Consider the following 24,563-nt stretch of genomic DNA (forward strand, 5'->3'; position numbering starts at 1 on the left):
AAGCAAAAGTTCATCATTTGAAATAAAGTCCACAGCTGCTACAAATGAATAATTTTAGCACTGGACCAAGTTTCAGAAAATTTTAATCTCATCATGGTTTCCCTCTCAAAATCCTACATTGCCAAGTGATTCCCATTTATTTTGCCTCTCAGTTTTTCAGGATAAAGTAAACTGCTTTATCTGTGAGGCTCACACAAATGCCACAATTGCAGCAGGCAGGTAATAGTAACTCCAAAGGGGAGACGAGGCGAGTAAAAAATGAAAAGCTACAAGTCCTTTCATGTTAACATTTTATTTAAACCAGTACAAGCACCATGCTTAACAGAAGACTGTCCAAAATAAACATGCAATATGAACTAGCAGAGACTGAAACCACAGCTTAAGAAGTTGTGCCAGTTGTTGATTTTGTTAAACGATGACAGGGAACTGTTAAAATTCACAAGACTAAACCATTACTGTTTCAAGCCTCCTGAATGAGATTATATTGGACCATCTAAGTCATGGGAACTGCCCTGGCACATTAGTGATCTCAAACAATATTCAAGTAATTATATGCATATGAACAATATTCCAAAAGACAAGAAAACACAGTTTCTATCACAATCTTAATGTGGTTGTTTTAAATATTACAGGAACATGATTACTGATTTGAAATGTCAAATGGCATAATAGGAAACAAATTTCTCAAGAATATTCAACTTGGGACCACTGGTTTTAAGTGGCCTAGAAGGTTTACATTCTTCCAGAAATACAAAATAAGATTTATCCAGAAATGTGTGAGACACATCTTCACATAAGTTTTAAAGGCTCAAATTCTGTAGATTCCAGTATCATCAGTCTATTGAACAAATAGGGAAAGTAACCGTACTAAGAATATTTGAATTGATAAAATATGAGTTACTCTCTGCTTCCACGAAATACCAGCATTTAAACTCTTATGAAAATATCTATTCATCACTAGTCCACATTATGCATTAAAGACATTGCTGGATTTTAAAGGAGTCCAAACATTTTTTAGCACACCTCCATTACTATCTATATGGGTAGGAAAAAGGACAGCCAAATTTAATTTGGCAATAATCTCCTCTGACAGGAAATGTTTAGTTAAAGTGTCCGACCAGGATACAATTTATGGCTACGTCTGACTCCTGAAAATAGGAGATAAAAGGGAGAGAAAAGTGCTGACAGACATTATGCTACGAAGATTATTTAGTAATGACGATAAAAAATTTAGCAACACCCTCTTAAACAAGAGTATGTTTACACTAGGCATTTAGTAAACTTTTTAGAAACAGACAATTTGAACACTTATTTTAGAAGTCAATTAAACAAACATAATCAACCAACTGTTTTTCCCTAACATAATTGCTTCAACACCAGAACAAACTGATTACTATTCAGAACTCGGACGTTTTGGAATTTCAGCATAGTAACCTGAGAACAGCTTTCTTCATCTCATTTCCGTGGCCACAAAAGCCGTACTAAAAACATGCTGTGATTACCAGCTGGTTCTATTTTGACAACATTAGATGCTGTGCAGAACTTATGCAAGGCCAACAATTTCAAAACCAATGCTGATTTAGAATACCATGAAGGAGGTTCCCAGGAAAAAAAATTGCTGCCAAAAAGGAAAGATTAACATTTAAGGCTGAATGGGAATGGCTGTACCAGAAAGTTATGGAATGTAAAAACTGGAATTATGAAATCTGGAGTTACTACTTGAGAGAAGGCAGAGAGAGAGATCAAATAAAATGTACTTGCAAAGAATCATGCAAAATTTGGTTAGATGGAAGGAAAATTTATATAAAAGTCTGAGAACACTCTAGAGCATGGGATTTGTAAATCTCCCTATAGGACAGAGGGAGTAAAAAAATGTTCTACTGATCCCCTAATCTTGATCTATTGTCTTACAAAATACATGTTATTGATAAGAAGCAGGTAAGATAAAAAAAAAACACCCAGTTTATCACAGTTCTTAGCCCCTGTTAGAGAAAAGGGGAACTAAGATTTCTGTGTATGGAGGTCAATATTATCTGACATTATGGAGGACTTTCAAAACTAAAATGAGCAAGACAAAATAAAAAACCTCATTAAAAAATACATTCTTGCAACACTAGTTTCTCTTATTGCTGCGAACCAAGTGAAACAAATCTAATTTCCTTCATTCAAAACATTAAAAAGACTCCTGGATTACATTACATTCACTTGGATTACATTTGCATTTCTGCAGAATACAAGCATTATTCTCCAATATCAAAATAGCTGTTTACAGAATTCTTAAAACTCCTGGGTGATGTTTTCTCTCTCTGGAAATTGGAATAAAAAATCTTTCCCATTCATTAACCAAAACAAATACCCATTCTAGTACTTCCCCATTTCCAACTAACTTCCTATTGCTTCCTGTTTCTAGATTAGTAAAGCCAAACAGCACTGGGAACAGAAGACATTCTATTCAATACTGTGAAAATTCCAACTATCTTCACCTCTTTGTTAAAGTTGGCACAGAAACCTCAAAAAAATAAATGCAAAGAACATATGAATGGAAAATATGCCAACATAAAAAAAATGCCTTTGCTAGATTTAAAATGACTAAGATATTCTTAATAAAAGAATTAACTCACCAAATTTGGTTAGTCTTTAGAGTCTCAAGACTTTTTGTCAAATTAATGTTAGAGTTACTTGTTTGTTTTAAAGTACATTATATACTAGAATTCTTGCTTTATGCCAAGGATGCCATCATCTAACAGGACAGGTGTCCAATTTAGAATACTTTCTGAAATTTAGGATATAAAATGCAATTTCTATTGATGTGCTAATGTTATTAACTATGGCCAAGGATTTAAGATAAGTAACTTTTTCCAATGGCACAAAACTAATCACAAATATGCCCAAAATTATGACTTTCAACTGCCATATATTCACCAATGCAAGCAGACAGTTGGAATTTTAAAAATATGAAGTTGATTTTATTACAAATTTCAGATACACACATTAGAAAATTTTTTTACTTGGACTCTTTACAAAAGTATTAATCTCACCAAATCTGGAATACTGGCAGTGTAAAAGTCTTAAACTAACTTTAAAGCTAACAAATCAAAGGCACAGTATTAACAAATTTAAAATAACTAGTTTTCACAGGACAACATTAAGAGGTGCTTTGTAAATAAGGTGTTATTAACCTAGATTCAAAACACTCTAGAAATGACACAACCAGGAATGAAGCCCTTGATTAGTTATAACTCATCAATTCCTAAGATGCTATTTTCCATAAGAATAGTCATAATTATTATAAAACCTAACTCCCAGACCTCAAGAGTGAGTGATTGATGAACAAAGTTTCTGGACTTGATTAAAAAGATATAGGAAAGCAAAGAAGGGATAGAATTGATGAAAAATGTACTTGTAATGCAGGCTACACTATAGTAAATTATTATTCATGGCTCAAAATTGGGTCACTCAAGTCTTTTACCCCAAATTAATTTCAAATTTTTGACAAGTGATAATATCCTATTTTCATATATAAACTGCTAATATCCAGTTTTGTCAAAAGGAGGCAACTGTTGTCTATCATAATACCCACTTTCCGATGGTGTCTGCAAATAGTAACAAATTCTGAACATAAGTTATAGAAATTAGTCACGAGAGTGCAAAAAGTCCCTGGAGAGTAGTCCACCTAACAATTACAAATATAGGGAAACATTTTACAAAGTTTCATTACTATGAAGATGATTTCCATTTTGTTCAAACTTTGAACAAATGAAGAATTTTTCTTTACTGCAGGAAACAAACTGTAAGTAACAGTGCATTTTTAGGCATAAATAAGTATTTATGTCTGGTTCCAGTATGGTCAGGTTAATACATAAATACTTTGGAAACATAAAACTTCACATTAGTGGAAAAATCCAAGTTTCTCACGTAACCATTCTTCAGTTAGGTCTTCAGTATTCCTTATTTCAAATACCTTAAGAAAAAAAAAAACTTAGGTTATACTCTCATACTTTCAAAGAAAAAAATCAAACACATTATATATTTGAGTATTAAATATCAAATTCTCCTTCCTTTCATAATGATCATGACTTAATCTGTGTACATCAGATATACCATTTGGGAGGTGCTTTACTTTTTTAATATATTAAGTACTCAGTTACCAAAGTTTAGCAATTAAGAGGGCATAAAACCAGAACTTCCAAGTGAGCAATTCTGTAAACCCCACCCACCCACTAAAAGAGATAACCCAAGTCAGTCAGTCAGTCTAGTTAGGAGCTAGAAGAACATGTGCTGGTCCTCCATAATTGGAGGAAATAGCTGTAAATTGTGTTGATAAAGATAGACTGGAGGTCCACAGCCACAAACCTCCAGCAAGAATTTGCACACACACAGGCCCAGAAAGTATAATGGCTACAGAGAGAAAATGTAATACAGCAGAAAGAATGGGATTTGAGGCCATATGTGAGTCTGAATGCTAGTTCTGTCATTTATTACTATGCAACCCTGGACAAGTCATTCATCCTCTGAACCTCAGTCTTCCCATCTACAGAATAGAAATACCACCATCAACCTCACAAGGCTGTGGTGAGGATTCAATGGGATTATTTGTAAAGGTAATTTGTAAATTTTAATGCCTTAATTCCAGCACTTTAGGTCACACCCAGGATTAGAATAGGCTTGAGGCTGTTACAGAGCTCTTTCTTAACTACCCAAGCCCCTAGAGCAACTCCAGGGAATTCCTATGGTACAAATAAGAAAAAGTAGTGTCTATACATTGGTGGTATCGATGACAATCATATGGGCTAAAGGGAAAAAGCAGAGGGCACTTAACGACATCCCCTGGATTGATGATTAAGCACCCATCCAAGGGGAAAACACTGATACGGTCCTTAAAATAAAACCTGAGCCCTGGCTGGTGTGGCTCAGTTGGCTGAGCACTGTCCCGTGCACCAAGAGGTTGCGGGTACGATTCCTGGTCAGGACATGTACCCAGGTTGCAGGTTTGATCCCTGGTTGGGGTGCAGTGCAGAAGGCAACCAATTGATGTTTTTCTCTCACATCGATGTTTCTCTCTCTCCCTTCCTCTCTTTCTAAAATCAGTAAAAACATATTTTTTTAAAAAAACCTGAAAGAAAATATTATTTAATACCATTTCAGTGTTGTAATATTCTATTTCTAAACCTAAAATGCATATACTTTTTCAACTCAAACTAATATGTGGAAGTTAAAGTGTAAGAGCAAGTACCTCTCTTACATCTAACTTTCAAAACTGCCATGACAATAGGGACATGTTAAATTGTAAAGCAAGTGTCTCACATACAACAGAATGTTATAGCTTAATAAAAGCTCCCAATAAGTATTCTTTAGATTTGGAAGCAATATAGTTAGCTGGTAACATGGAATTCCTGCACAGAATCTGGTTCATTCAGCCTATGGTAAAGCTTCAATGCCGACTTTCATCTATTAGAAATTATATTATGGAAGATGAACTCTCAATAGATTGAATAGTTACAACACTTTTTTCTAAAGCTGCCTACATTTGTAATGTGGTTTTTTCTGATGAACTTATAATTCCCATTCAAAAACACACATATGGTCCAAGACTTCTCTCATTCTATTTTCAATAAAAAGCTTTGACTAATTTACTGCTTTATTCTAAATAATGTTCAACTGCATAACAATACTTAACTCTTCACATTATTTTGGCTATTGCTCTTACCCTCAGGGGATACATTTCAAGACTCCCAGTGGATTGCCTGAAACTGTGGATAGTATGGAGCCCTATATATACTATGTTTTTTCTTATACATACATACCTTTTCACTTAAAGGAAGCACTTCACGGCTTCTCTTTGGCACAGCTGAATTGCCAGCATCACTACCCTTGTGCTTTGGGGCCATTATTAAGTAAAATAAGGGTTACCTGAATACAAGCACTGGGCTACCTGGACAGTGATCTGAAAACTGAGCCAGCTACACAGTGACTAGCAGGCAGGTAAAGCATATGGCTTGGATATGTACACACTGTATACATATTTGCTTCACAAAGGGATGATTCATGCCCTGGGCAGGATGAAGATTTTATCCCACTATTCGGAACAGTGTGCAGTTTAAAATTTACTCCATTTATTACTGAACTTCCCACTTAATATTTTCGGACTTTGGTTGATCATGGGCGACTGCAACCGTGGGAAGTGAAACCGTAGATGAGGGGAGGGGAGCTACTGTACTCTAAGTGAAAATACTGTCCCAACGACAAGTCAAACATGAACCGCACCTTGGTTAATTCAGCTGTTTGGACCAGCTTATTCTTACTGCCAGCATACATCATCTGCTGTTCAGGCTTACATCCTGGAAAGAGACATGTCCAGAAATGAGACTGAGGTTTTGAAAAAGTAATGGGTTTTCACAGTCTACTTTTTAAAAACGACACATTTAGGATCTCCTATGCTTTCGAGTTTAAAAAAACTTCAGTCGAAATGTGATTTTGAGAGTCTTACTTGCACACTGTACAAAGAGACACAGCTAAATTACAAATAAACAAGCTTTAGATCAGCAAAAATAAATGAGGCTAAACTGCAGATCTTGACTTTTAGATCCTTGCAAACACTTAAAAACTTTTTAGCATTTTCTTAATTGTGACTTTAAATATCAAGTTCAATTTTACAGATGCCTAACACAGATAAGGTTTTGGGATGGTGATGGGTCAGTGGGGCAGGGAGATCTGTCCTAAAGGTAACAGTTTGATTATATATTAAGTTAAAAATATACTGCAGTATATTTTAAGTGCTAAGTAAATGATACAAATAATAAAGTTTAGAGAAGAGTTCATCGAGTAGAGATTTTACTGTGGTTTGAATGGTGGTGCTAGTGAGAGTTCTGGTGATAGATAACTTAAATACCAATAAGCCATTTTAATATCCAATGTAAGCTACTCTGGGACTATTCTCAAGATTACAGACACATTATGGGTAACCATTTTAAAGATAAACATAAATATACGTCATGATTATACACAAAATTCACACTTAGAAAAATATTTAAAATACAGGAGAAAATGTACTTTTGATATTTTAAAATGTCATTACATTTCAAATTCCTGAAAATGTGTGTATGATCTGACCTAACAATTACACTTCTGGGAATTTATTCTAAGAAAATAAGCAAGTTCTAACAGATGATGCTTTATGGTAATTTATTTCTAGGGACGCATTCACCCATGCATGTGCACACACACACAATTTAGGTTCGTTCAACACTTTCCATCTTTAAAACAAGCATACAATTTGTCCAGTATAAAAAATATTTTATTAATTAGATCAGAAACAAATATGCACTATTTAAAGAAATTCACTTACCAACAGGACTTGAGAAAATAAAACACAGAGGATATGAAACTCTTCCATCATCATGTTGATATTTATAACTATAGACAATGAAGGTTTTTCTCAAGTTAAAGAAACTAAAATTACTGCTCTATTTGACCCAAGCACTTACCAACAGAGTTCTGAAATACATACCTGGGGACCTAGTGAGTGGTAAATTTCTAACATACCCACATTTAGGCCGCAATTTCACTATTCATTATCTTTGCACAAATTCATAAATAGGCCCCAGGACAAGTTATAAAATCATATAATCTCTCAAAAATAAATGTGTTAAAAGTATGCATTCAATATGGATTTATCTTTCTCATTTTTATTATAAACATATAATAGTAAATGGAATTTTTAAAAAAGGAAATAATTCACCCCACTAATACATCTTTTCATTCTTCTTGGTCTGATAAGTCCATACATATTTCAATTTGATTGTGATCATGGTATAGAAGAAAATTTTGTAAACTATGTCTTCTAAAAGCTGAAAAAATAAACTTCATAAATAAAATCCTCACCACTAAAGAAAACAAATCTTTTAAAGCACTAAGAAAAGGATATCGAGGCTGTCGTTCAGGTAATTCATCTTTAAGTTCATCCGGTGAAAGGCCCTGGAATAATAAAGGACAACGTTTAAACAATTTTTTACCTATATCCTTGAGAGATATACCAAGCACCCGTTCTACTAATAGGTATAAATACATAACCATACACCACAACATAAAATTTTATTTTACTAAGTTGCACAAAGCTGAGGTTCCTGAACCCTCATTCTAATGAAAGCCTCCTCAGTTTAGTTGTTTATTAACTAAACATGGGGCTGAGAGGCACACTAGTCTATGCCAATGTTCTAGCTGTCAGAAAATAGTGAGATAAGCCAACCCCTCAGAAGAAACAACTTGTCTGATTTGGGGGGTGGGAAGAGAATATAATTTCTTTTTTTAAATTGACTTGAGAGAGTAAAAGGGAAAGAGAAAGAGAGATAGACATTGATTTGTTGTTTCACTTATTTATGCATTCACTGGTTTTTTCTTGTATGTGCCCTGACCAGGGATCAGACCTATAACCTTGGTGTATTGGGATGATGCTCTAACCAACTGAGCTACCTGGCCAGGGCGAAAGTTAACTTCTTTTCACTCTAGTTACTTAATTTGACAAACTAAATATTTAGGTTATAGGGCTTTAGTTTTTATTTACTGTCCAAGCAATTTAGAAGCAAATTAAAAAGTTGACTCAGTAATTGCTGGATGTATAGCCCTAACTTCCACTACTTGTTACACTGATTCATTATTGTTTTAAAGAAAGTGATTAAATTAGCAAGACAAAGCATTACACAATAATTCACATGTTTTTCCTGCATAATAAGCATGTATTTATAAGTGTAGAACTCATTCAGAAGTACATGTAACTAATATATCTTTTGGGCAATAATTGCTTAACTATAAAACTGATCAAACAAACCTCAAGCTCTTCATCCAGTACCACCAGGCGTTTATCCTTGTCAATCTTCACTAAAATAAAAATACAGTATGAGTAAACTGTGATTCTAATGTGACCTTCATCTACCCAACCCACAGAGTCTCAGCTCCTTTTTTGGCATCTAAAATTAGAACATCAAGAAACACAAGCATAAAAAAAACTCATTCACAGTTTTAGTTCATGGTCAATTAGCTAGCTTAGCTTTTTAAGTAGTTAGTATTTAAAAGCTTTTACCCATAATTCTCCATTTACTATGTATATGGAGAACTCTGTAGCTCAAATGCAACCTCCTATATAATAAGGAAAGGTCTGAAAGGATGACTATGACTGCAACTGGTCTACGTAACATGGTTGGAACTGCGAGGAGCAAGTGAACCAGGAGTCAGGATAGAACCGTCAGATTCCCAGCCTCTCCAGAGTCAGGGTTTCATGGTGCAGTGTGGGTCCAGTATGAGAAAGCGAATTACAAATAGCAGTGATATCTATATTCAGTTATATGTAACATAATCCAAAGCCAAATTAAAATGTGTTTCAATAATTTATGCCCTATTCTTTTCCACCACTCTGAAGAGGTGGCCATCTTTGGTTTTGCACTGATTTCATGGTAAATCCTGCAAGATACAATATGATCTCAGATAGCTTTACCTTTCTGTGGCAAAATGGCACTGAGACACATTTTCGCTTTTAAGGTCTGTACTCCTACGTTGTAGTATTTATTTGTAATGGAATCAGAATTCATGACAAGTTGTCATCACCCCCATTAATTCACATCTGCGAGATGCATCTATTAAGCACAGTCTATACACTTTTACATTTTACCCTTCTTCCTTCCTTTATCTTTCTAAATTACTACTCACATATTAAATATTACCTAAGAATACAAAAGAAATCTGTATAACATCAGATGCGGCACACAGCAGCAGAGGCAATATTCAAATCATTCTTTCCATTGCCAGAAGTCAGTGACGCTTAAACATACTCTCCATGTCACTGGAGTTCAAGCCTAGAACTGAAATACGGGTACAAATCACTTTGAACACAATGCTGAACTTTATTTACCATTTTAGATGTAGGCAAAGGTTTCTGTTTGAGGATGAATGGCCAGGCTATTTTTAGTCCCCTGAGAATTTAAAGGATAGAGATGTTTGGGTCACTATAAATGACCAAGTGACAAGAAGATAATCTCCAATGCTGGGTAGGTAGCAGGAGTGGGAGATAGGATATTCTACCTGTTTTGTGATATTAGCTGCTATGTATTTTTTAAACTGATCTAAAGGGGGGGTATGAATTAAAACAGGAGGAAGTAAATTACTTTCTAAAGCATCAGTTTATTCAATGTAGCTATAAGATAAAAACAAACTAACACCATGTAACTGAAGCAATCACTTTTAGCTTACTTATAATGGCAGCATTGTTTGTTTCTTTGCGAAAACGAAACTTTCTCAGTTTCTCCACTAAATCTTCAGCAACATCACAAACCACCAAAGACTCACTCTAGAAAAGAAAAAAAAAAAATCACATATAAAATGCCATGGTTTCAAAATATGTATATATTAAAAGTTACAAAACCTATAACTTTAAAAAGGTATACTAACATCTACAAATGTCACAATTATGTGAACATATTAGCATGAAACACATGAACACTTAAAGAGCTTTTGGATCTACCAACCTTTGTATCCACATTAATTACACACAGTTATTCATCTTATATATAGGGTATACTTTAACTTTCTCTTTAGCTAATAAATATTTCAAAGAACTAGACACATATTAATGTGCAACTTTATCAGAACTGTAGAGGAAAGGAAGAATGTGGGAAAAGTGCAGGAAGACTATTAGAATTAATAAGATCTTGATCCATTTTTGGGTCTCACAACTATGAAAAATATACAAATAAACAAAAGTATGAAAAATAAATCCTAAGAGTAAAATCCAATAACATTTATATCTTAATTAAATGACTATGGGGATTTAAAACAGGAGTTATTAAGAATTATGAAAGCAAAACCAGAAGAAACAAATATAAAAACTAAAACTTTTACAAATTATGAAAAAACATTAGAGACTCTTCTCCAGAAATCTGGCAAGGACATGATCAAAAGCACTCTTCTCTTGGTGGTGCAAATGCATTATTGGTTGCAAGCATGAGGATGGAAATTCTTATTTTCTTTTTTTAATGTTTAAAACTTTGAACACATAAAAGTAGAGACTATTATAGTGGAAACCTATCATTCAGCTTCAACCATTATCAACACACAGCCAATTTTATTTCATCCAACACCCTCAATACTGCCCCATGGACTGTCACAGAGCAAAGGCCAGAAGTCATTTCAACTGTAAATATTTCAGTATGTATCATTAAAATGACAGTTATATGCCATTAAAATATAAGGGTAGTAACATTATATCACCTAAAAAAAAAAAAAAATGAACAGTAATTCCAGTCTTAAATATTCAGAGAGTTCATTCAAATTTTCTTTACTGTTTTAAGGTTTTTCTTTTCACATTGGTTTAATGATCCAGTTCCAAACAAGGCCCATATATTTTGGTCTCTTTTCATATATAGGTCCCCCTACTTTTTCTTCTTCAAGAAAATTAAAACAGTTCTGAGACCAATGTCTCATTGTAATCCAAAAGGATTAGGGCTTCTGATTTTAAGTTAAAATTAAAATTTAGTAAAAGTCTTTTTTTTTTTTTTTTTTTACCCTGTTGGGTAAATGAAAGTGTATGTTAAAGCAGGAGATGGCTATCAATTTTATATTGTCCTTTAAATTCAGAACACTGGTAATAGGTAAGGTGTGATATACCCTAGGATATGCTATTATACAGTTAGAAAGTACATCCCACCCATAGGCACTATCCAGTCAGGCTCCTGTGGGAGTCATGTCTGTCTATCCTTTTAGTTCTCTTTAGAGAAAGAGATGCTAAGTCCTATGGGGCTTCCTGAAGGTAGAGTTCAACCCTAGTCTGTTTTTTCCTACCTTCTAAGAAAAATATAGAAGTCAGAAAATGAGAATTCCTATTCTCTCCTCAACCAAAGGTAGAACCCACTAGTGAAACGAATAAATATTTTAGATTTTTGTTCAGGCAAGGACCAATTTATCACGTAAGTCTTATCTTCCAGCTCTGATACCCAGAGCTGCTTGTGCAATCCTGACATTCTAAGGATCAGAAACCAAGCAGAGGGGAAAAACCAAAATCATGCTGTGATTTTATTTCTATAGCTTTTGTTTTTTGTTTTTGCATTTGTAGCCTTCCCAATAGCATAAGGCCAAAAATTTCTTCCTACAAGGACCCAGCCTCAGCCAATTCGAATTGCTTACAGTTAGTAGAAGCATTGAAGAGTGAGTATAACACCCTGAAAACAACTTTATATGGTAAATTAACACACAAAGTTAAATGGAGAATTGACCTCCAGTGTGCACTTATTGGTTTATCCATACAATGAACATTTAATGAGTTTCAGCACCATGCTAAATTCTAGAGATACAATCATATAAAACATATATTCATGTACCACCTAACAATATTTCAGTGAACAACTTACTGCATATATAATGGTGATCCCATAAGAGTATAATGGAGCTGAAAAACTCCTCTTGCCTAGTGACATCTTAGCTGTATTGCAATGCATTAGTCGCATGTCTGTGGTGATGCTGGTGTAAACAAGCCTACTATGCTGCCAGTAACATACAAGTATAGCATAGTTATATATAGTGCATAATACTTAACAATAATAAAAGACTATGTTACTAGTTTGTGTATATACTATACTTTTTATTATTTTAGCATATACTCTACAAAAAAAGTTTGCTGTAAAAGTGTGCTGTTTTTAGACTAACAGCAGCCTCATACTTCTTGTTCATAGCATCTCTTGATTGCATCATTTTCTCTTGTGCTGAATTTAATTTCGTGTTTTATACATTTGGTGCACCCTAAGTGAACAGTGTTTATGAAGCCCACAGAGTATACAGTAGTATCCTAGGCCTTCACATTCACTCACCGCTCACTGACTCACCCAGAGTGACTTCCAGTCCCGCAAGCTCCCCTCATGGAAGTGCCCTATACAGGTATACCATTTTATCTTTTTTTCCTTTTACTTTTATTTGCATGAATTTACTCCCAGGTCATAAGTTTTTTTCCTTCAGTTTCCTCTGCGATATCTTTTTCTTCTGTGCAACCTCCTCTTTTGGTTCAGGAACAATCTGCTCTTTTGCAGTAAAGATCATCTCAACATGGCAGGGAGAGCTCATATGTGGGTTGATCTGCCCATGAGCTCTGTAAGTTCTGAGCCACATCTTAGGAGCTTTGTTCACCTGGAGGTGCTCAATGGCCAGAGAATCTACATCTAAACCCTTAAGTTCAGCATTACTCCCTGCATTTTAAGCATGTGCAGCAAAAATTCAGCACTCTTTCTGGGCCACTGACCCTGTGTCCAGCCCTACTGTTTGGCCTTCGCACCCCTACCAACTCCACCACTGTAACAACAGAATAGCACACATTGCTTCCGCAACATGACACCCTTCAGACACTTGGTGGCTTTGTAGGTATGCATACCCTTGATGGCCTGGGCAGTTTCACAAGTGTTCTGAAGGTGAACGTGAAGATTTAAATCTCTTGATTTGCACAATTTTGTGGGTTTTCTGGGTCAAGTGAATAGTGAACCATTTTCGGAGGTCACCTCAGGCCGTTTATGGGAAGAGGCCGTTTTATCTTCTATACCATATTTTTACTGTACCTTTTCTACGTTTAGATACACAAATGCTTACTATTGTGTTACAACTATCTACAGTATTCAGTACAGTAACATGCTGTACATGTTTGTAGCCTAGGAGCAATAGGCTGGTTATACCATATAGTCTAGGTGTGTAGTAGGCTGTACCATCTAGGTTTGTTAAGTGCACGCTATCATGTTCACACGACGAAATCGCCTACCATCACATTTCTCAGGATGTATCACTGTCGTTAAGCAGCATATGACTGTAAATAAAAAATATAGTCCTACCCTCAAGGAGCTTATAATATAATCTAGTAGAGTATAGACCTATATCAAAAGAATCAGGCAAAAAAAAGTACATTTGTTTGTAACTGTGATAGAGCTAAGGAGAAGCATGGGATGCTATGAGAACTTAGGACTAGTGAGGAACATCGTGGTCACAGGAGGCTTGCCCGAGGAAGGCATCTGAAGAACCAAAACTACCTCTGCAAAGATCCCTCAATTAAAGTGAGCCTAGCACAACAAAGGTAATGAAAGGCCAGTGTGACTCAAGCACAGAGAATGAGCAGAAACATGGTACAAAAGGAGACTGGGAGGAGTTGCACCACATAGGGCCCAGTGGGTCATATGAAGTATGTTGGTCTCTGTCCTAGGAGCAAAGGGAAGCCACTAAGGTGTTTTAAGCAGGGTGATAACAGAAAACATGATCATATCTGCAGGCAGGAAACAGACAGAGAGCCAGGATGAAGAGAGCAAGACTAGTTAACTGACAAGACTAGGTCAGGTGAGAGATGAAAAGCTGCTTAGGCAGGCTGATGAGAATAAAGTGACGAGGTGAACACTGCTAATAGTTAATGTGTTAAACACGAAGAGAGAAACATGTTATGTCCTTTACATAGATCTCTGTTTATGCTCAAAACAATCCTATGAGATAGGTATTATTATCCCCATTTTGCAAGAACCTAAGGCTCTGAGAAGTAAAGTATCTTCCCCAAAATTACATAATTAGTGGAGCCAGGATTCAATCCAGGCAGCAACCTCTAGCCCACTCACTGTCTTAACACTTTGCTGACTGGTCACAAGATAAGTCTTGTCTGCACTTACGTTAATTTAAGTAATTTTAAACATCTTGCTGACCAGTCACGAGGGAAAAGTAGCCGTCCACAAGGGTGAGTTCTGGCTCGAAACTGCCAGTCAGCAATTAGCCACTGCAAAGGAGCTGGCGAAAGACTGGATGTTGGGAGGGGAAAGGTTTACCGTGATGATTGCTAAGCTTCTCGCTTGTGTAACAGACTAAATAGTGCTACTTTTCACTAAATTACAGAACAAGGAGGAAGGCCAGGTTTGAGGGGAAAGAGCATGAATTCTATTTTGGACAAACTGAGGCGGCTTTGAGGAACCCCAGTGGGGGAAAGCTTCTTAGGGGATGTTAACTAAATAGTGGGATACAGAGATCTGAACTGGATCTCAGAAGCAAGGTCTGAAATACAATTTCATAATCATATGCATATAGATGGTAATTGAAGCTGTCGGTAAGGACAGAGAAAGAATACAGAACGGGAAATGAAGCGCTCGAAGTCATGTCCAGGGAAAGAGAACAGCCTACATGGGACACAGATGGACCAATAGGAGGGAAAAACCCCAGGAATTCTGTATCTCAGAAGCCACAAGGGAAGAGAACGAATGCTTCAAAGGGGAGAGTGGTCAACACCCTGGAATGCAGCTGGGAGGCCAGGAAAGATAAGAATTAAAGGCTCCCTTGGATTTAGTAACCATAACAAGATCTAGTCAATGGAGGTGGGTTGAGAAATGAGTGGGAGGTCAGAGATAGGTCAGTGCGATTTTGTGTTTTCTTTCTAATCAAAGACACAAGCATATTAAAAAAAAAAAAAGACCTGGTAGGAAAGATCCAGAGGATCCTTTTTGGTCAAGTGACTTAATTCTACACTTTTTTTTTTTTTTTTTAAACATTTAAGGTGTTTTTCTTTCAGGTTATAAATTTTATTGATCTTTTTTTAGAGAGGGAGTAAGAGGGCGGTGGGGCATCCCTGTGAAAGATACATCGACGGCTGCCTCTGGGACGCGCCCCGAGGGGGGTCTAACGGGCAACCTAGGCGTGTGCCCGGCCTGGAACCGAACCCGCGCCCGGCGCCCGGGAGGACGCTGCAGCCCGCACACCGCCCGGGCTCCACCGGCTGCGGGGCGTACGGTCCAAAGGAAGCCGGGGCCCTAGACGCAGCGGCGCGAGGATCTTTACAGTCGCTGGGATGCCGAGCGCCAAAGCCTTGGGTCAAAAGGTTTCCAACTGCTGTAAGTCGCGGGAAGCAAAGACGAGGGGAAATTCTCAGAGGCAGACGGGGGGAGGAGGGGACGAGCTACGGCGAGGCCGAGGGAGGGGAACCAGAGCCCGAGCGAGCCCTGGGGCAAAGGCCGCCGCGCCTACCGGCCCCTGCAGAGGCGCCCGGAACCCGCGCGCCCTCCGCCGGCCCCGGCGCCCGCCCCGCCAGCGCTGCGGCTCAGGAGCCGGAACCCTCCGAGCAGCAGGACCCGGCGAGGACGGCCCACCCCTGCCGGCCGCACCCCAGTCCCGGGGCCCGCTAGGGGGGCGGCAGGGGGCGCCGACCCGGCCCGGCGGCAGGAGGCTGCCCTCAGGCGGGGCGGCTGCAGCGGCGGCCGGGGGACGCCCAGTCTCTGGCCGTGGACACCGGCCAGCAGCCGGGCGGAAGCGGCCGCCGACGCACCCCGGGCGCTGCCCACCGAGACGGGCTCCGGCAAACAGGAAAGCCCAGCGGGCTGGCCCAGCCCTCGTCCCCCACCCTCCCGGGCGGCAGCTCACCATTTTCCTTCCGGCAGCCCGCAGCCTCTCGCCTTCCCTCGGGTCCCTTTAAGAATGGCACCCCGGCCGCCTCCCTTCCTGCCCGGCGCTGGGCGAAGCCACCCCCACCGACCCGCGCGGCCTGGAGGCCGACACGTGACCGCGGACGGGGGGAGGCCCGGCTCAAAATTAGCCGGACGCGGGCGCCGGTGGGCTCCTGCCTGACTGCGGCTGCGCAACCTGCCAAAATGCGCTCATAAAATTCAAGCTCAGTAGAATTCGATCCAATTCAATAGAATTGTCTGTATCAGGGTTCCTCAAGTTTGCATATGGCCATTTGTTGTCCAACAGCTCCTTGTGGGTGGACTGTCCTGTGCACTGTAGGCTGTTGAGCAGCATCTCTGGCCTCTACCCGCTAGAGGCCAGTAGCACCTCCCCAGCTGTGGCAACCGAGAATGGCACCAGACGCTGTCAAATCCTGTTGCCAGGAGGCAGGGGTGGGAAATCACCTCCAGTGGAGAACCACTGTTACAAATGAATGTCCTAAGCTTTGAGCCACAGACTGCGTGCCGTATTAGTCCCCAGAGCCAGCTCGCTTGGAGCAGGCGTCAGGTAGCCCTGCCACTTAGTATACACAGATGGCAGAAGCCCAACATCTAAGACCAGGAGAGTCTTTCACTAGAGGGCCTTAGAAGTTCAGTGAGTTCAAAGGGTTAGGTTCTGCTTAGGTACTATACGATTTTTCACAATTGCTGTCATCTATGGGATCATACTCAAATTACACATCCACTCAATTCTGTTGTGGAGTGATTGCCTCAAAGTTTGAAACAAAGTTATGACGTTTATTATATTTCTACTGGTGTCTCCAAAATAGAGATAAATTTGCCCTCCAGGAAATAATGTGGGACATAGAAAAGCCATATGAAATGAATGAATGGGTTGGCAGCTGCAAGAAAAATACATAATAGAGATAATAAGTTTTGAAAAGATGTTAATAAATTTTGCATTTCTCTTATGAAACTCTCTCCTTAGTTGGCCAGGAGCATCTATCAGCCTCAAAGGAGAAACATAACTGTGATGTTGGGAATGCAAAAGAAAAAAAGCAGCTTTGACTACCAAAATAGGACTTTTGAGTCCCAAGAAAAACAGGAATCTTGAAAAAGCCAGACATTACTAAGAGAGAAAGGTTTTATAAAATTTTAAAGCTCCATTAACAAAATCCAAACCTTGGCAAAATTAAAAGTGTCATTTCGTATATGCCATATGACAGAGAAAATGGAGGCTATGGCATAAGGAAAGTACCTGCTGAGTGGGAAGGAGGGAAAGGCTTTCCACCCTGGTCTGGTGGAGGGTGGGATGGAGATGGAGCTTGAATAAGTGCAGCAGGCAGTCATACCCAACCTGTCCTGCCTGAAGGCTCAGAACGTGGGGCAGGGAGGGACAGTAGAAAAGCACCCAAATAGATGTGGTATTGGAGAACCTGCAGAGAATTGGTAGCCTACTCCTCTAAGGAAGGAGAAGCCTTCCATTTGACTCTGCACCCCCTTGAACATGACTCAGGGACAATAGTGTTCAATGGCAGAAGTGGCCTAGTTTGGCATCTTGGGATAACTGCTGGTTCTCAGTGGCCTGCAGGTGATGTGTGGGAGAATCTACATATTCATACATTCCCTCAGGAAGTAAAATTGGAGATGGTAAACAGTCTGGTGAACCAGCAGAACTAAGAAGTCAGAGTGCATTAAGGCTTTACAACCAGAGGTAAATGGCTGGAACTCTGGGTCTCAGGAGTGGTTGCCAGCCAGAGCCACAAAAGGCCGGATGAAACCTGCTTTGCCTTCTTGAGGGCTCATTTTCCCAAACCTACCATGAGATCATGTGAATACCCAGTATAGAAGGTATCCCTAAAATACCATCTTAGGGAGAAGCAAGAGCAGAGGGAGAAATGAGAAAAGAGACTAAGGATTTTCCTGAAGGAGACCAGCTACCCACAGGGGCAGTTAAACTCTACCTTTAATCGATAAATTTAAGCTCACTAGTCTCCCGTTGTCCTGTCTGTCTTTTACCCCCTTCTACTACTCAGCCAGGTGAGGATTCACGAGCAAAACTAAACCAGTTTTAGATAATAAAGAAGAGCCATTCTTTCTGTTCATCAGAGAGTTATACATTTTATAGCCTAATACAGATACTTTGGGCTACCAAGTTTATCTTATGGAGAATGTCCCACCCTCCCTCTTTTCCTTCCTTCCTTATGTAAACACATGTTGAGCCATTACAAGACATAGGTTAGGTAGTGTTGGCACACACATCAATTAGGTGTCATTCCTGCACTCAGCGAGCTAGGGACCTAGTAGGCTATATAGACTAGTGAGCAGATGCTTTCACCAGGGTCGGGGGGCTCCATATAGATCCACACTGGGTGCTGTGGGAGAGGCCTCTCCCCAGGGATTGGGAAGTGTTCAGGGAGGCTTCCTGAAGAAGGGTGATTCAGAGCTGAGTCTTTTTTTTTTTTTTTTTTAATATATTTGTATTGATTTCAGAGAGAGGAAGGGAGAGGGAAAGAAAGAGAGAAACATCAATGATGAGAGCCATTGATCAGCTGCCTCCTGCATGTGCCTTGGCCGGGAATCTAACCGCGATCTCCTGGATCCTAGGTTGATGCTCAACCGCTGAGCCATGCCTGGCCAGGCCAGAGCTGAGTCTTAAGGATAACTAGAAGTTTGCCAGGAGGAGGAGGAAAGAAGGGCTTTTCAGGCAAAGGAAAGAGCATATGCGAATAGCTGTGAAGATTAATTTTATGGTGGTGCACGGGCAGGCTAAATAGCCATCTCAGACAGGGTAATAAGAAAAATTAAATTTATTAAAAGGGGATGGGGATATCCAAAGGGAAGGGCTACACAGCACTGAGCCAAAAGGTATTGGGTCCATGATGGCAGCAAAAATATACTTGGGACAGTGAAGCAAGGAAGGGCATAGAAGAGGCAACAGGAGAGCCCAGGCTGGGCTGCTGTGGCTCACTGAGGAGTCGGAGAGAAGGGGGCCTTGGAGACAGGTTCAGGGGTAAACCTGGGAGGAACTGTAGCTGCCCATTGCTCCCCTGGTTGCAAGTCTTGTGGGGTCCCCTCGGAGGGATGGAGAAGATGCTGGTATGCTCCCCTCATGAGGAGTGTGCACTGGGTCCTTTGTCCTGAGCATATTTATCTCTTTCTTGCAGGTGGGAATCTTAGGGGAGGTCTCAGGGGAGGGTCTCAATAGAATATCCATCAGCTTTCCAAGTGTGCTCTTTCAGGTGTGCTCTTTCAGGGTCGTGGTCTCCACTGACTGGTCGGTGCTAGGGCAGGGGGTCACATTAGTCAATGTATTTGGTCCTGAGGTAGCCATGGCACCACCTGTCTGGTTTTGATGCTTATCTAGGCCTGGAGCTGAAATACAATGGAGGCTTAGATGTAATCTTTAGGGAGGAATGCTCAGGGAGTCTAAATATTACCATACATATGCTAGGGGAGGGCAGATTACCCTGGGGACAAAGTTGTTTTCCCAGTTTCGCCCTGCCCTGCTAAGTCTCCATACCTAGGTCTATACCTGGGTTTTTGCACCTGGCCCATCTAACAAACTTGCCCTTTCCATGGGATGTTCAGTGGTGAGAGATTGGAGACTTAGGATTTCGGAGTGTGTCTGTGAAGGTGTTTCTGGATGAGATTAGCATTGAATCAGTGCACTTGGCAAAGTAGATTGCCCTTCCCAATGTGGGTAAGCACTGTCCAATCCAATGAGGGCCTGAATAGAACAAAAGGCAGAGGAAGAAGGAATTGTCTCCCCTTTTTTTCCCTTCCTGCCTGCTTGCTTGGGCTGGAACATTGGTCTTCTCCTGCCTTTGGACTGGGATTTATACCATTGGTTTCCCTGGTTCTCAGGTCTTCAGACTTGGGTTGGAATTACACCACCACTTTCCTGGACCTCCAGCTTGTAGATGGCAGTCTGTGGGACTTCTCAGCCTCCACTGTCAAGAGAATTAATTCTTCATAATCAATCAATCAATCAATCAATTAATTCTCTCCCAATATCTATATCTATCTACCTACCTACCTCTCTCCTTACCCTGTCTCCTGGGGAACCCTAATACAATAGCGAATTCTGAAATCTGAAAATAGCTTATTTCACTGGTTTTAAGATTCATTTCTCCACACATTTTAATTTCTCTGAAATCAGGATGTACCTAACAATCCATGGCATCTTACAATTTTGTTTTTGGTGATAGATAAAGTAAAGGTAAGGCTTAAAGCACCCTAAACTGAATGAAGTTCACATTTTGGGACCCCTTGTTTGCATGGGTCTCTTTCAAGACCTTATCTTTCATTTGTATTTGTAATTTTGTGTTCAATCTCTTAGAATGGGTCCCCTGAATGGTATGAGCTTCAGGCCCTACATACCTGCATCCATCTTGAATATATTTAATGTATTTTTAGAAGATTGGTAATTCAGTAGGTTGATGATTAGTATTTAAGGAGGATGAGGGAAGGGGAACAGGGATGAGTGGTGAGAGATTGGAGACAGGATCTAATTTCAGTGAATGACAGCTACATACATTCATCTGGTGGAAGAAGCCAGAAACTTCACCTCCTGCCCCTCTTATGCCCAATCCAACATTACTTCCTGTGTACTTCTCTTATGATAGAGATTCCTAGTTCTCCTTCAACTCCATTTTCTCCTATAAGTAATAGATCCCTCTAATTTTAGCTGAATACTCTGAAAAAGACAATTTTTTAGCTTCCCTTTCAGTTACATGTGGACATGAGGCTTAGTTTTGGCCAATGAAATATCCTTATAGTTCCTTAAATTGAAGTGGAGTCTCATTCTCCCCTTCTTTTTCCTCCCTCCTGCTAGCAAGAATATGCACGTGATGGCTGGAGCTGCAGCAGGCATCTTGGACCATGAGGTGACCTTAGGAAATGGAACTAAAGCAAAATAGAAGCCTGGGTTCCTTGCACCGTGGAGTACTATATCAGTCCTGCATTACCTACCTCTGGACTTTCACTTGAAAAAGAAATAAACAATCTCAAGTAAGATCTTGTTATTAGTATTATTTTTTTGTCACTCAGTTAAAATAATTTCTTATTAATAATCCATTTCACTGCAAGTCTTCATCATTATCCTAATCAGAGTAACCGATATTTCTTCCCTGGAATTTTAAAAGAATCTTTTAATTGATATCCCCATATTTACTCATATCCATCCCAGCCTCCTACCAATGAGTTTTCTACACAATAGCCAAAGTGATTGATTCAATATACAAACCAAATGTCATTCCCTGTATTAGTCTGCCTGAGCTGCCATAACAATATCACAGACTGGGTGGCTAAAACAAAATAATTTTCTCACAGTTTTGGAGGCTAGAAGTCCAAGATCAAGGTGCCAGCAGGCTCCCCAGATTTGCAGATAGCTGCCTTCTCACTGTGTCCTTGCATGGCCCCTTCTCTGTATGCACATGCTTAGAGAGCAATGTCTATCCCTTTTTAAATTTTTCATAGGGACACCAGTCCTATTGGATTAGGATTCCACCCTATGACTTCACTTGAAGGCCCCACCTCCAAATACAGGCACATTGGGGTCTAGAGCCTCAACACATGAATTTTGAGGGACACAGTTCAGCCCATGACACTCCCCTTCTTCAATCATATCCATGGCTACTCATTGCTCTTAGAGTAAAGTTGAGTAGTTAAAATGGCAAGACTCCTGGATGGTCTGGGCCCTACCTAACTCTCCATTTTCATTTCACAGTGTGCTCTTCCTCACTCTCCGTGTTTTAGTCACATTGGCCTTCCATTTTCTCAGGTATGCTATGATTTCTCCCACCTGGGGGCCATTGCACATGCTGTAGCTTCTGTCCTATACGCTCTTTCTCCCCCCATGTCCCTTTGCTTGGTAAACCTCTCTCCATCAGCAGTCAGTTTAATAATCTGTTCTTCGGAGAAGCTTTCCTTGGTCAACCTTATATTTCCCCACTCCCCTATTATTGGCTTTCATAGCTCCATGTAGCTCTTTTTAACAGCACTTATCATAATTTTGCCTTTATATTTTATTCAAGATTCTTTGGCTAATGTTTTTTCCTTTCCATTAGATAATAAACTCTATGGAAACAGAGACATATCACTTTTGGCTTATTTTTGTATCCTGAATGTCTTCTACAGTGTCTGAAACCTATCTGACACTTGTGAAACAGCCTCCAAATGAGTAAGAGGTAACTGGGCATCAGGTCACGTAGAGGTGAGTATGTCAAACAAGTAACTGGGGACTTCAGTCTCAAGCATACAGAGCATGGCAATCAAGGATTTCCAGTGGTGGAGTGAAATAAGATCTGTCTTTAAAAGAATCTGTGCTGGAAGTAAAATGACAAGTTTCAATGGTTGTAGCAGATATCGAGGTGGGAAATAAGGACTTGAGTTAAATTTGTTAGTATCTGCTCTTTTTGCGAATTCTTTGGTGTAAATCAGGTTGGGTCTCAGTTTTCCCCACTGCTGATTTGGGATTTGGCTTTCATGGCCTGGTTAGTGAATCATCCTTGTTCATCTGTTTTCCGTCTTCCAATATGTTGCTACTATTATTTTATTTCCTGTTCTTCCGGTTTTTGTTATTTTATTTTTTTCTTTTTGTTCAAAATATTACAGATGTTCCTTTTTTTCCCCATTGACCCCTTCCACCCTACCCTACTCCCTCCCCACACCATTGCTGCTTCCTTGGGCTGTGCATATATGCATATAAATTCTTTGGTTAATCTCTCCCCCTCTCCCCACCCACCCCCCTCTATCCCTCTGAGATTTGTCAGTCTGATCTATGCTTCTATGTCATTGAATCTACTCTGTTCATCAGTTTATTAAGTTCTTTAGATTCCACATATAAGTGAGAGCATGTGATGTTTTTTCTCTGCCTGGCTTATTTCTGTTGATTTATTTTTAAAATCCTTTTACTGTAGTTTTAGCAGAATTTTGGGAGAGTGCAAAATTATAGGCATATGATCACTATAACACTTTAACTTGGAACTCCCTATGTTTTTGTTTTCATTATGAAAATTCTTTATTGTTTATGGCAATAAAATTGCTTTTCACAATGGCCTAAATAAATTTTTGTTAAGTGACACTATCAAGTGGTGGCAAAACTGAGGATGAAAGGGTGGAAGTGTAAATGGATGCATTTCTGGAGAGCAGTGTTTTTCCAAAGGCTTAAAATGTTCATACTTTTTGAACCAAAAGATCCACCTCTAGGAATTTATCCCAAAGAAATGAAATCGCTTTAAAAAGTGTTCACTGCAGTGTTACTTATAATAAAAAAATTGTCTGACAATTGGGGGCTGATTAAGTTATCTGCTTTCAGAAATCATGCATGTAGTCACTCAAAATGATGTTGAACCAAGCTTTTTGCACAGCACTACTCCAGAGAACACCGAGCACATGGCCATGTGCCAAGGGATGTGTGAAGCCATAGAACAAATACACCTGGTTTTCTGCAGCGCTGACGTTATTGGCGATTTGGGAATGTGGAATGACCGACCACTAGCCGTCTATCCCAAGGTGCTTTGTTCCTTTCTTCCTTGGTAACCCCACTCCCCACCCCCGCCCGTGTTGTATCAGGGATGTTGCTGCTCAGAATGAAAGACTACGTTTCCCAGCTCCGTGGTAGCTAGGTGTGGTCTTAGGATTAAATGCAAATTGATAAAATGTCGATGGAAGTGTTGTGAGAGACTTGCTGGGAGGCTAACCTGATGGAGTTGACTGAATGGGAATGAAGAAAAAAGGTGTTCTGAAACTTCTGCTCAGGTTTGTTTTTTTTTTAAGTATAAATATATATACACACACACACGCACATACCTACACATGATACATATTTAAAATTCTCATTAAAGTGAAATTAATTTTAAAAGTTCAAGGAGAGAAAAGAGAGGAAAGAGGGATGTGGGAGGGCAGGTGACTTATTTCTATGAGCATCTTTTTTTTAAAAAATATATCTTTATTGATTTCAGAGAGAGGAAGGGAGAGGGAGAGAGAGAGAGAAACATCAATGATGAGAGAACCACTGATCGCTGCAGCCCGCACCCGGCATGTGCCCTGACGGGGAACCGAGCCCTGCTCGCCAGGATCCTAGGTGATGCTCCACCGCCGAGCCACGCCCACTGGGCTTCCACGAGCATCTTGATT

At 39.6% G+C, this 24,563-nt stretch overlaps 1 protein-coding gene, 1 long non-coding RNA gene and 1 pseudogene across 3 annotated transcripts; 1 reads left to right on the forward strand and 2 right to left on the reverse strand.

Annotated features, from left to right (window-relative positions):
* Positions 1 to 273: 273 nt before the first annotated feature.
* Positions 274 to 16,521, reverse strand: GMFB (glia maturation factor beta). The gene is made up of 7 exons (XM_081128841.1): positions 16,399 to 16,521; positions 10,240 to 10,336; positions 8,825 to 8,874; positions 7,925 to 7,974; positions 7,346 to 7,428; positions 6,265 to 6,338; positions 274 to 3,961 (listed from the first exon to the last, which is right to left on the reverse strand). The coding sequence occupies exons 1-7, from the start codon at positions 16,399 to 16,401 to the stop codon at positions 3,890 to 3,892; spliced, it is 429 nt and encodes a 142-aa protein (XP_080984967.1). The 5' UTR covers positions 16,402 to 16,521; the 3' UTR covers positions 274 to 3,889.
* LOC308553125 (large ribosomal subunit protein uL22 pseudogene) lies at positions 12,962 to 13,513 on the reverse strand (annotated as a pseudogene). The gene has a single exon. The product of its transcript is annotated as a large ribosomal subunit protein uL22 pseudogene (transcript).
* Positions 14,755 to 23,482, forward strand: LOC308553135. Its single transcript, XR_013998190.1, has 4 exons — positions 14,755 to 15,872; positions 21,259 to 21,434; positions 22,153 to 22,206; positions 22,493 to 23,482. It is a non-coding gene; the product is annotated as an uncharacterized lncRNA (long non-coding RNA).
* The last annotated feature ends 1,081 nt before the right edge of the window (positions 23,483 to 24,563 follow it).

The sequence above is a fragment of the Miniopterus schreibersii genome (assembly GCF_964146895.1).
Source record: "Miniopterus schreibersii genome assembly, chromosome: 1".
Lineage (NCBI taxonomy): Eukaryota > Metazoa > Chordata > Mammalia > Chiroptera > Miniopteridae > Miniopterus > Miniopterus schreibersii.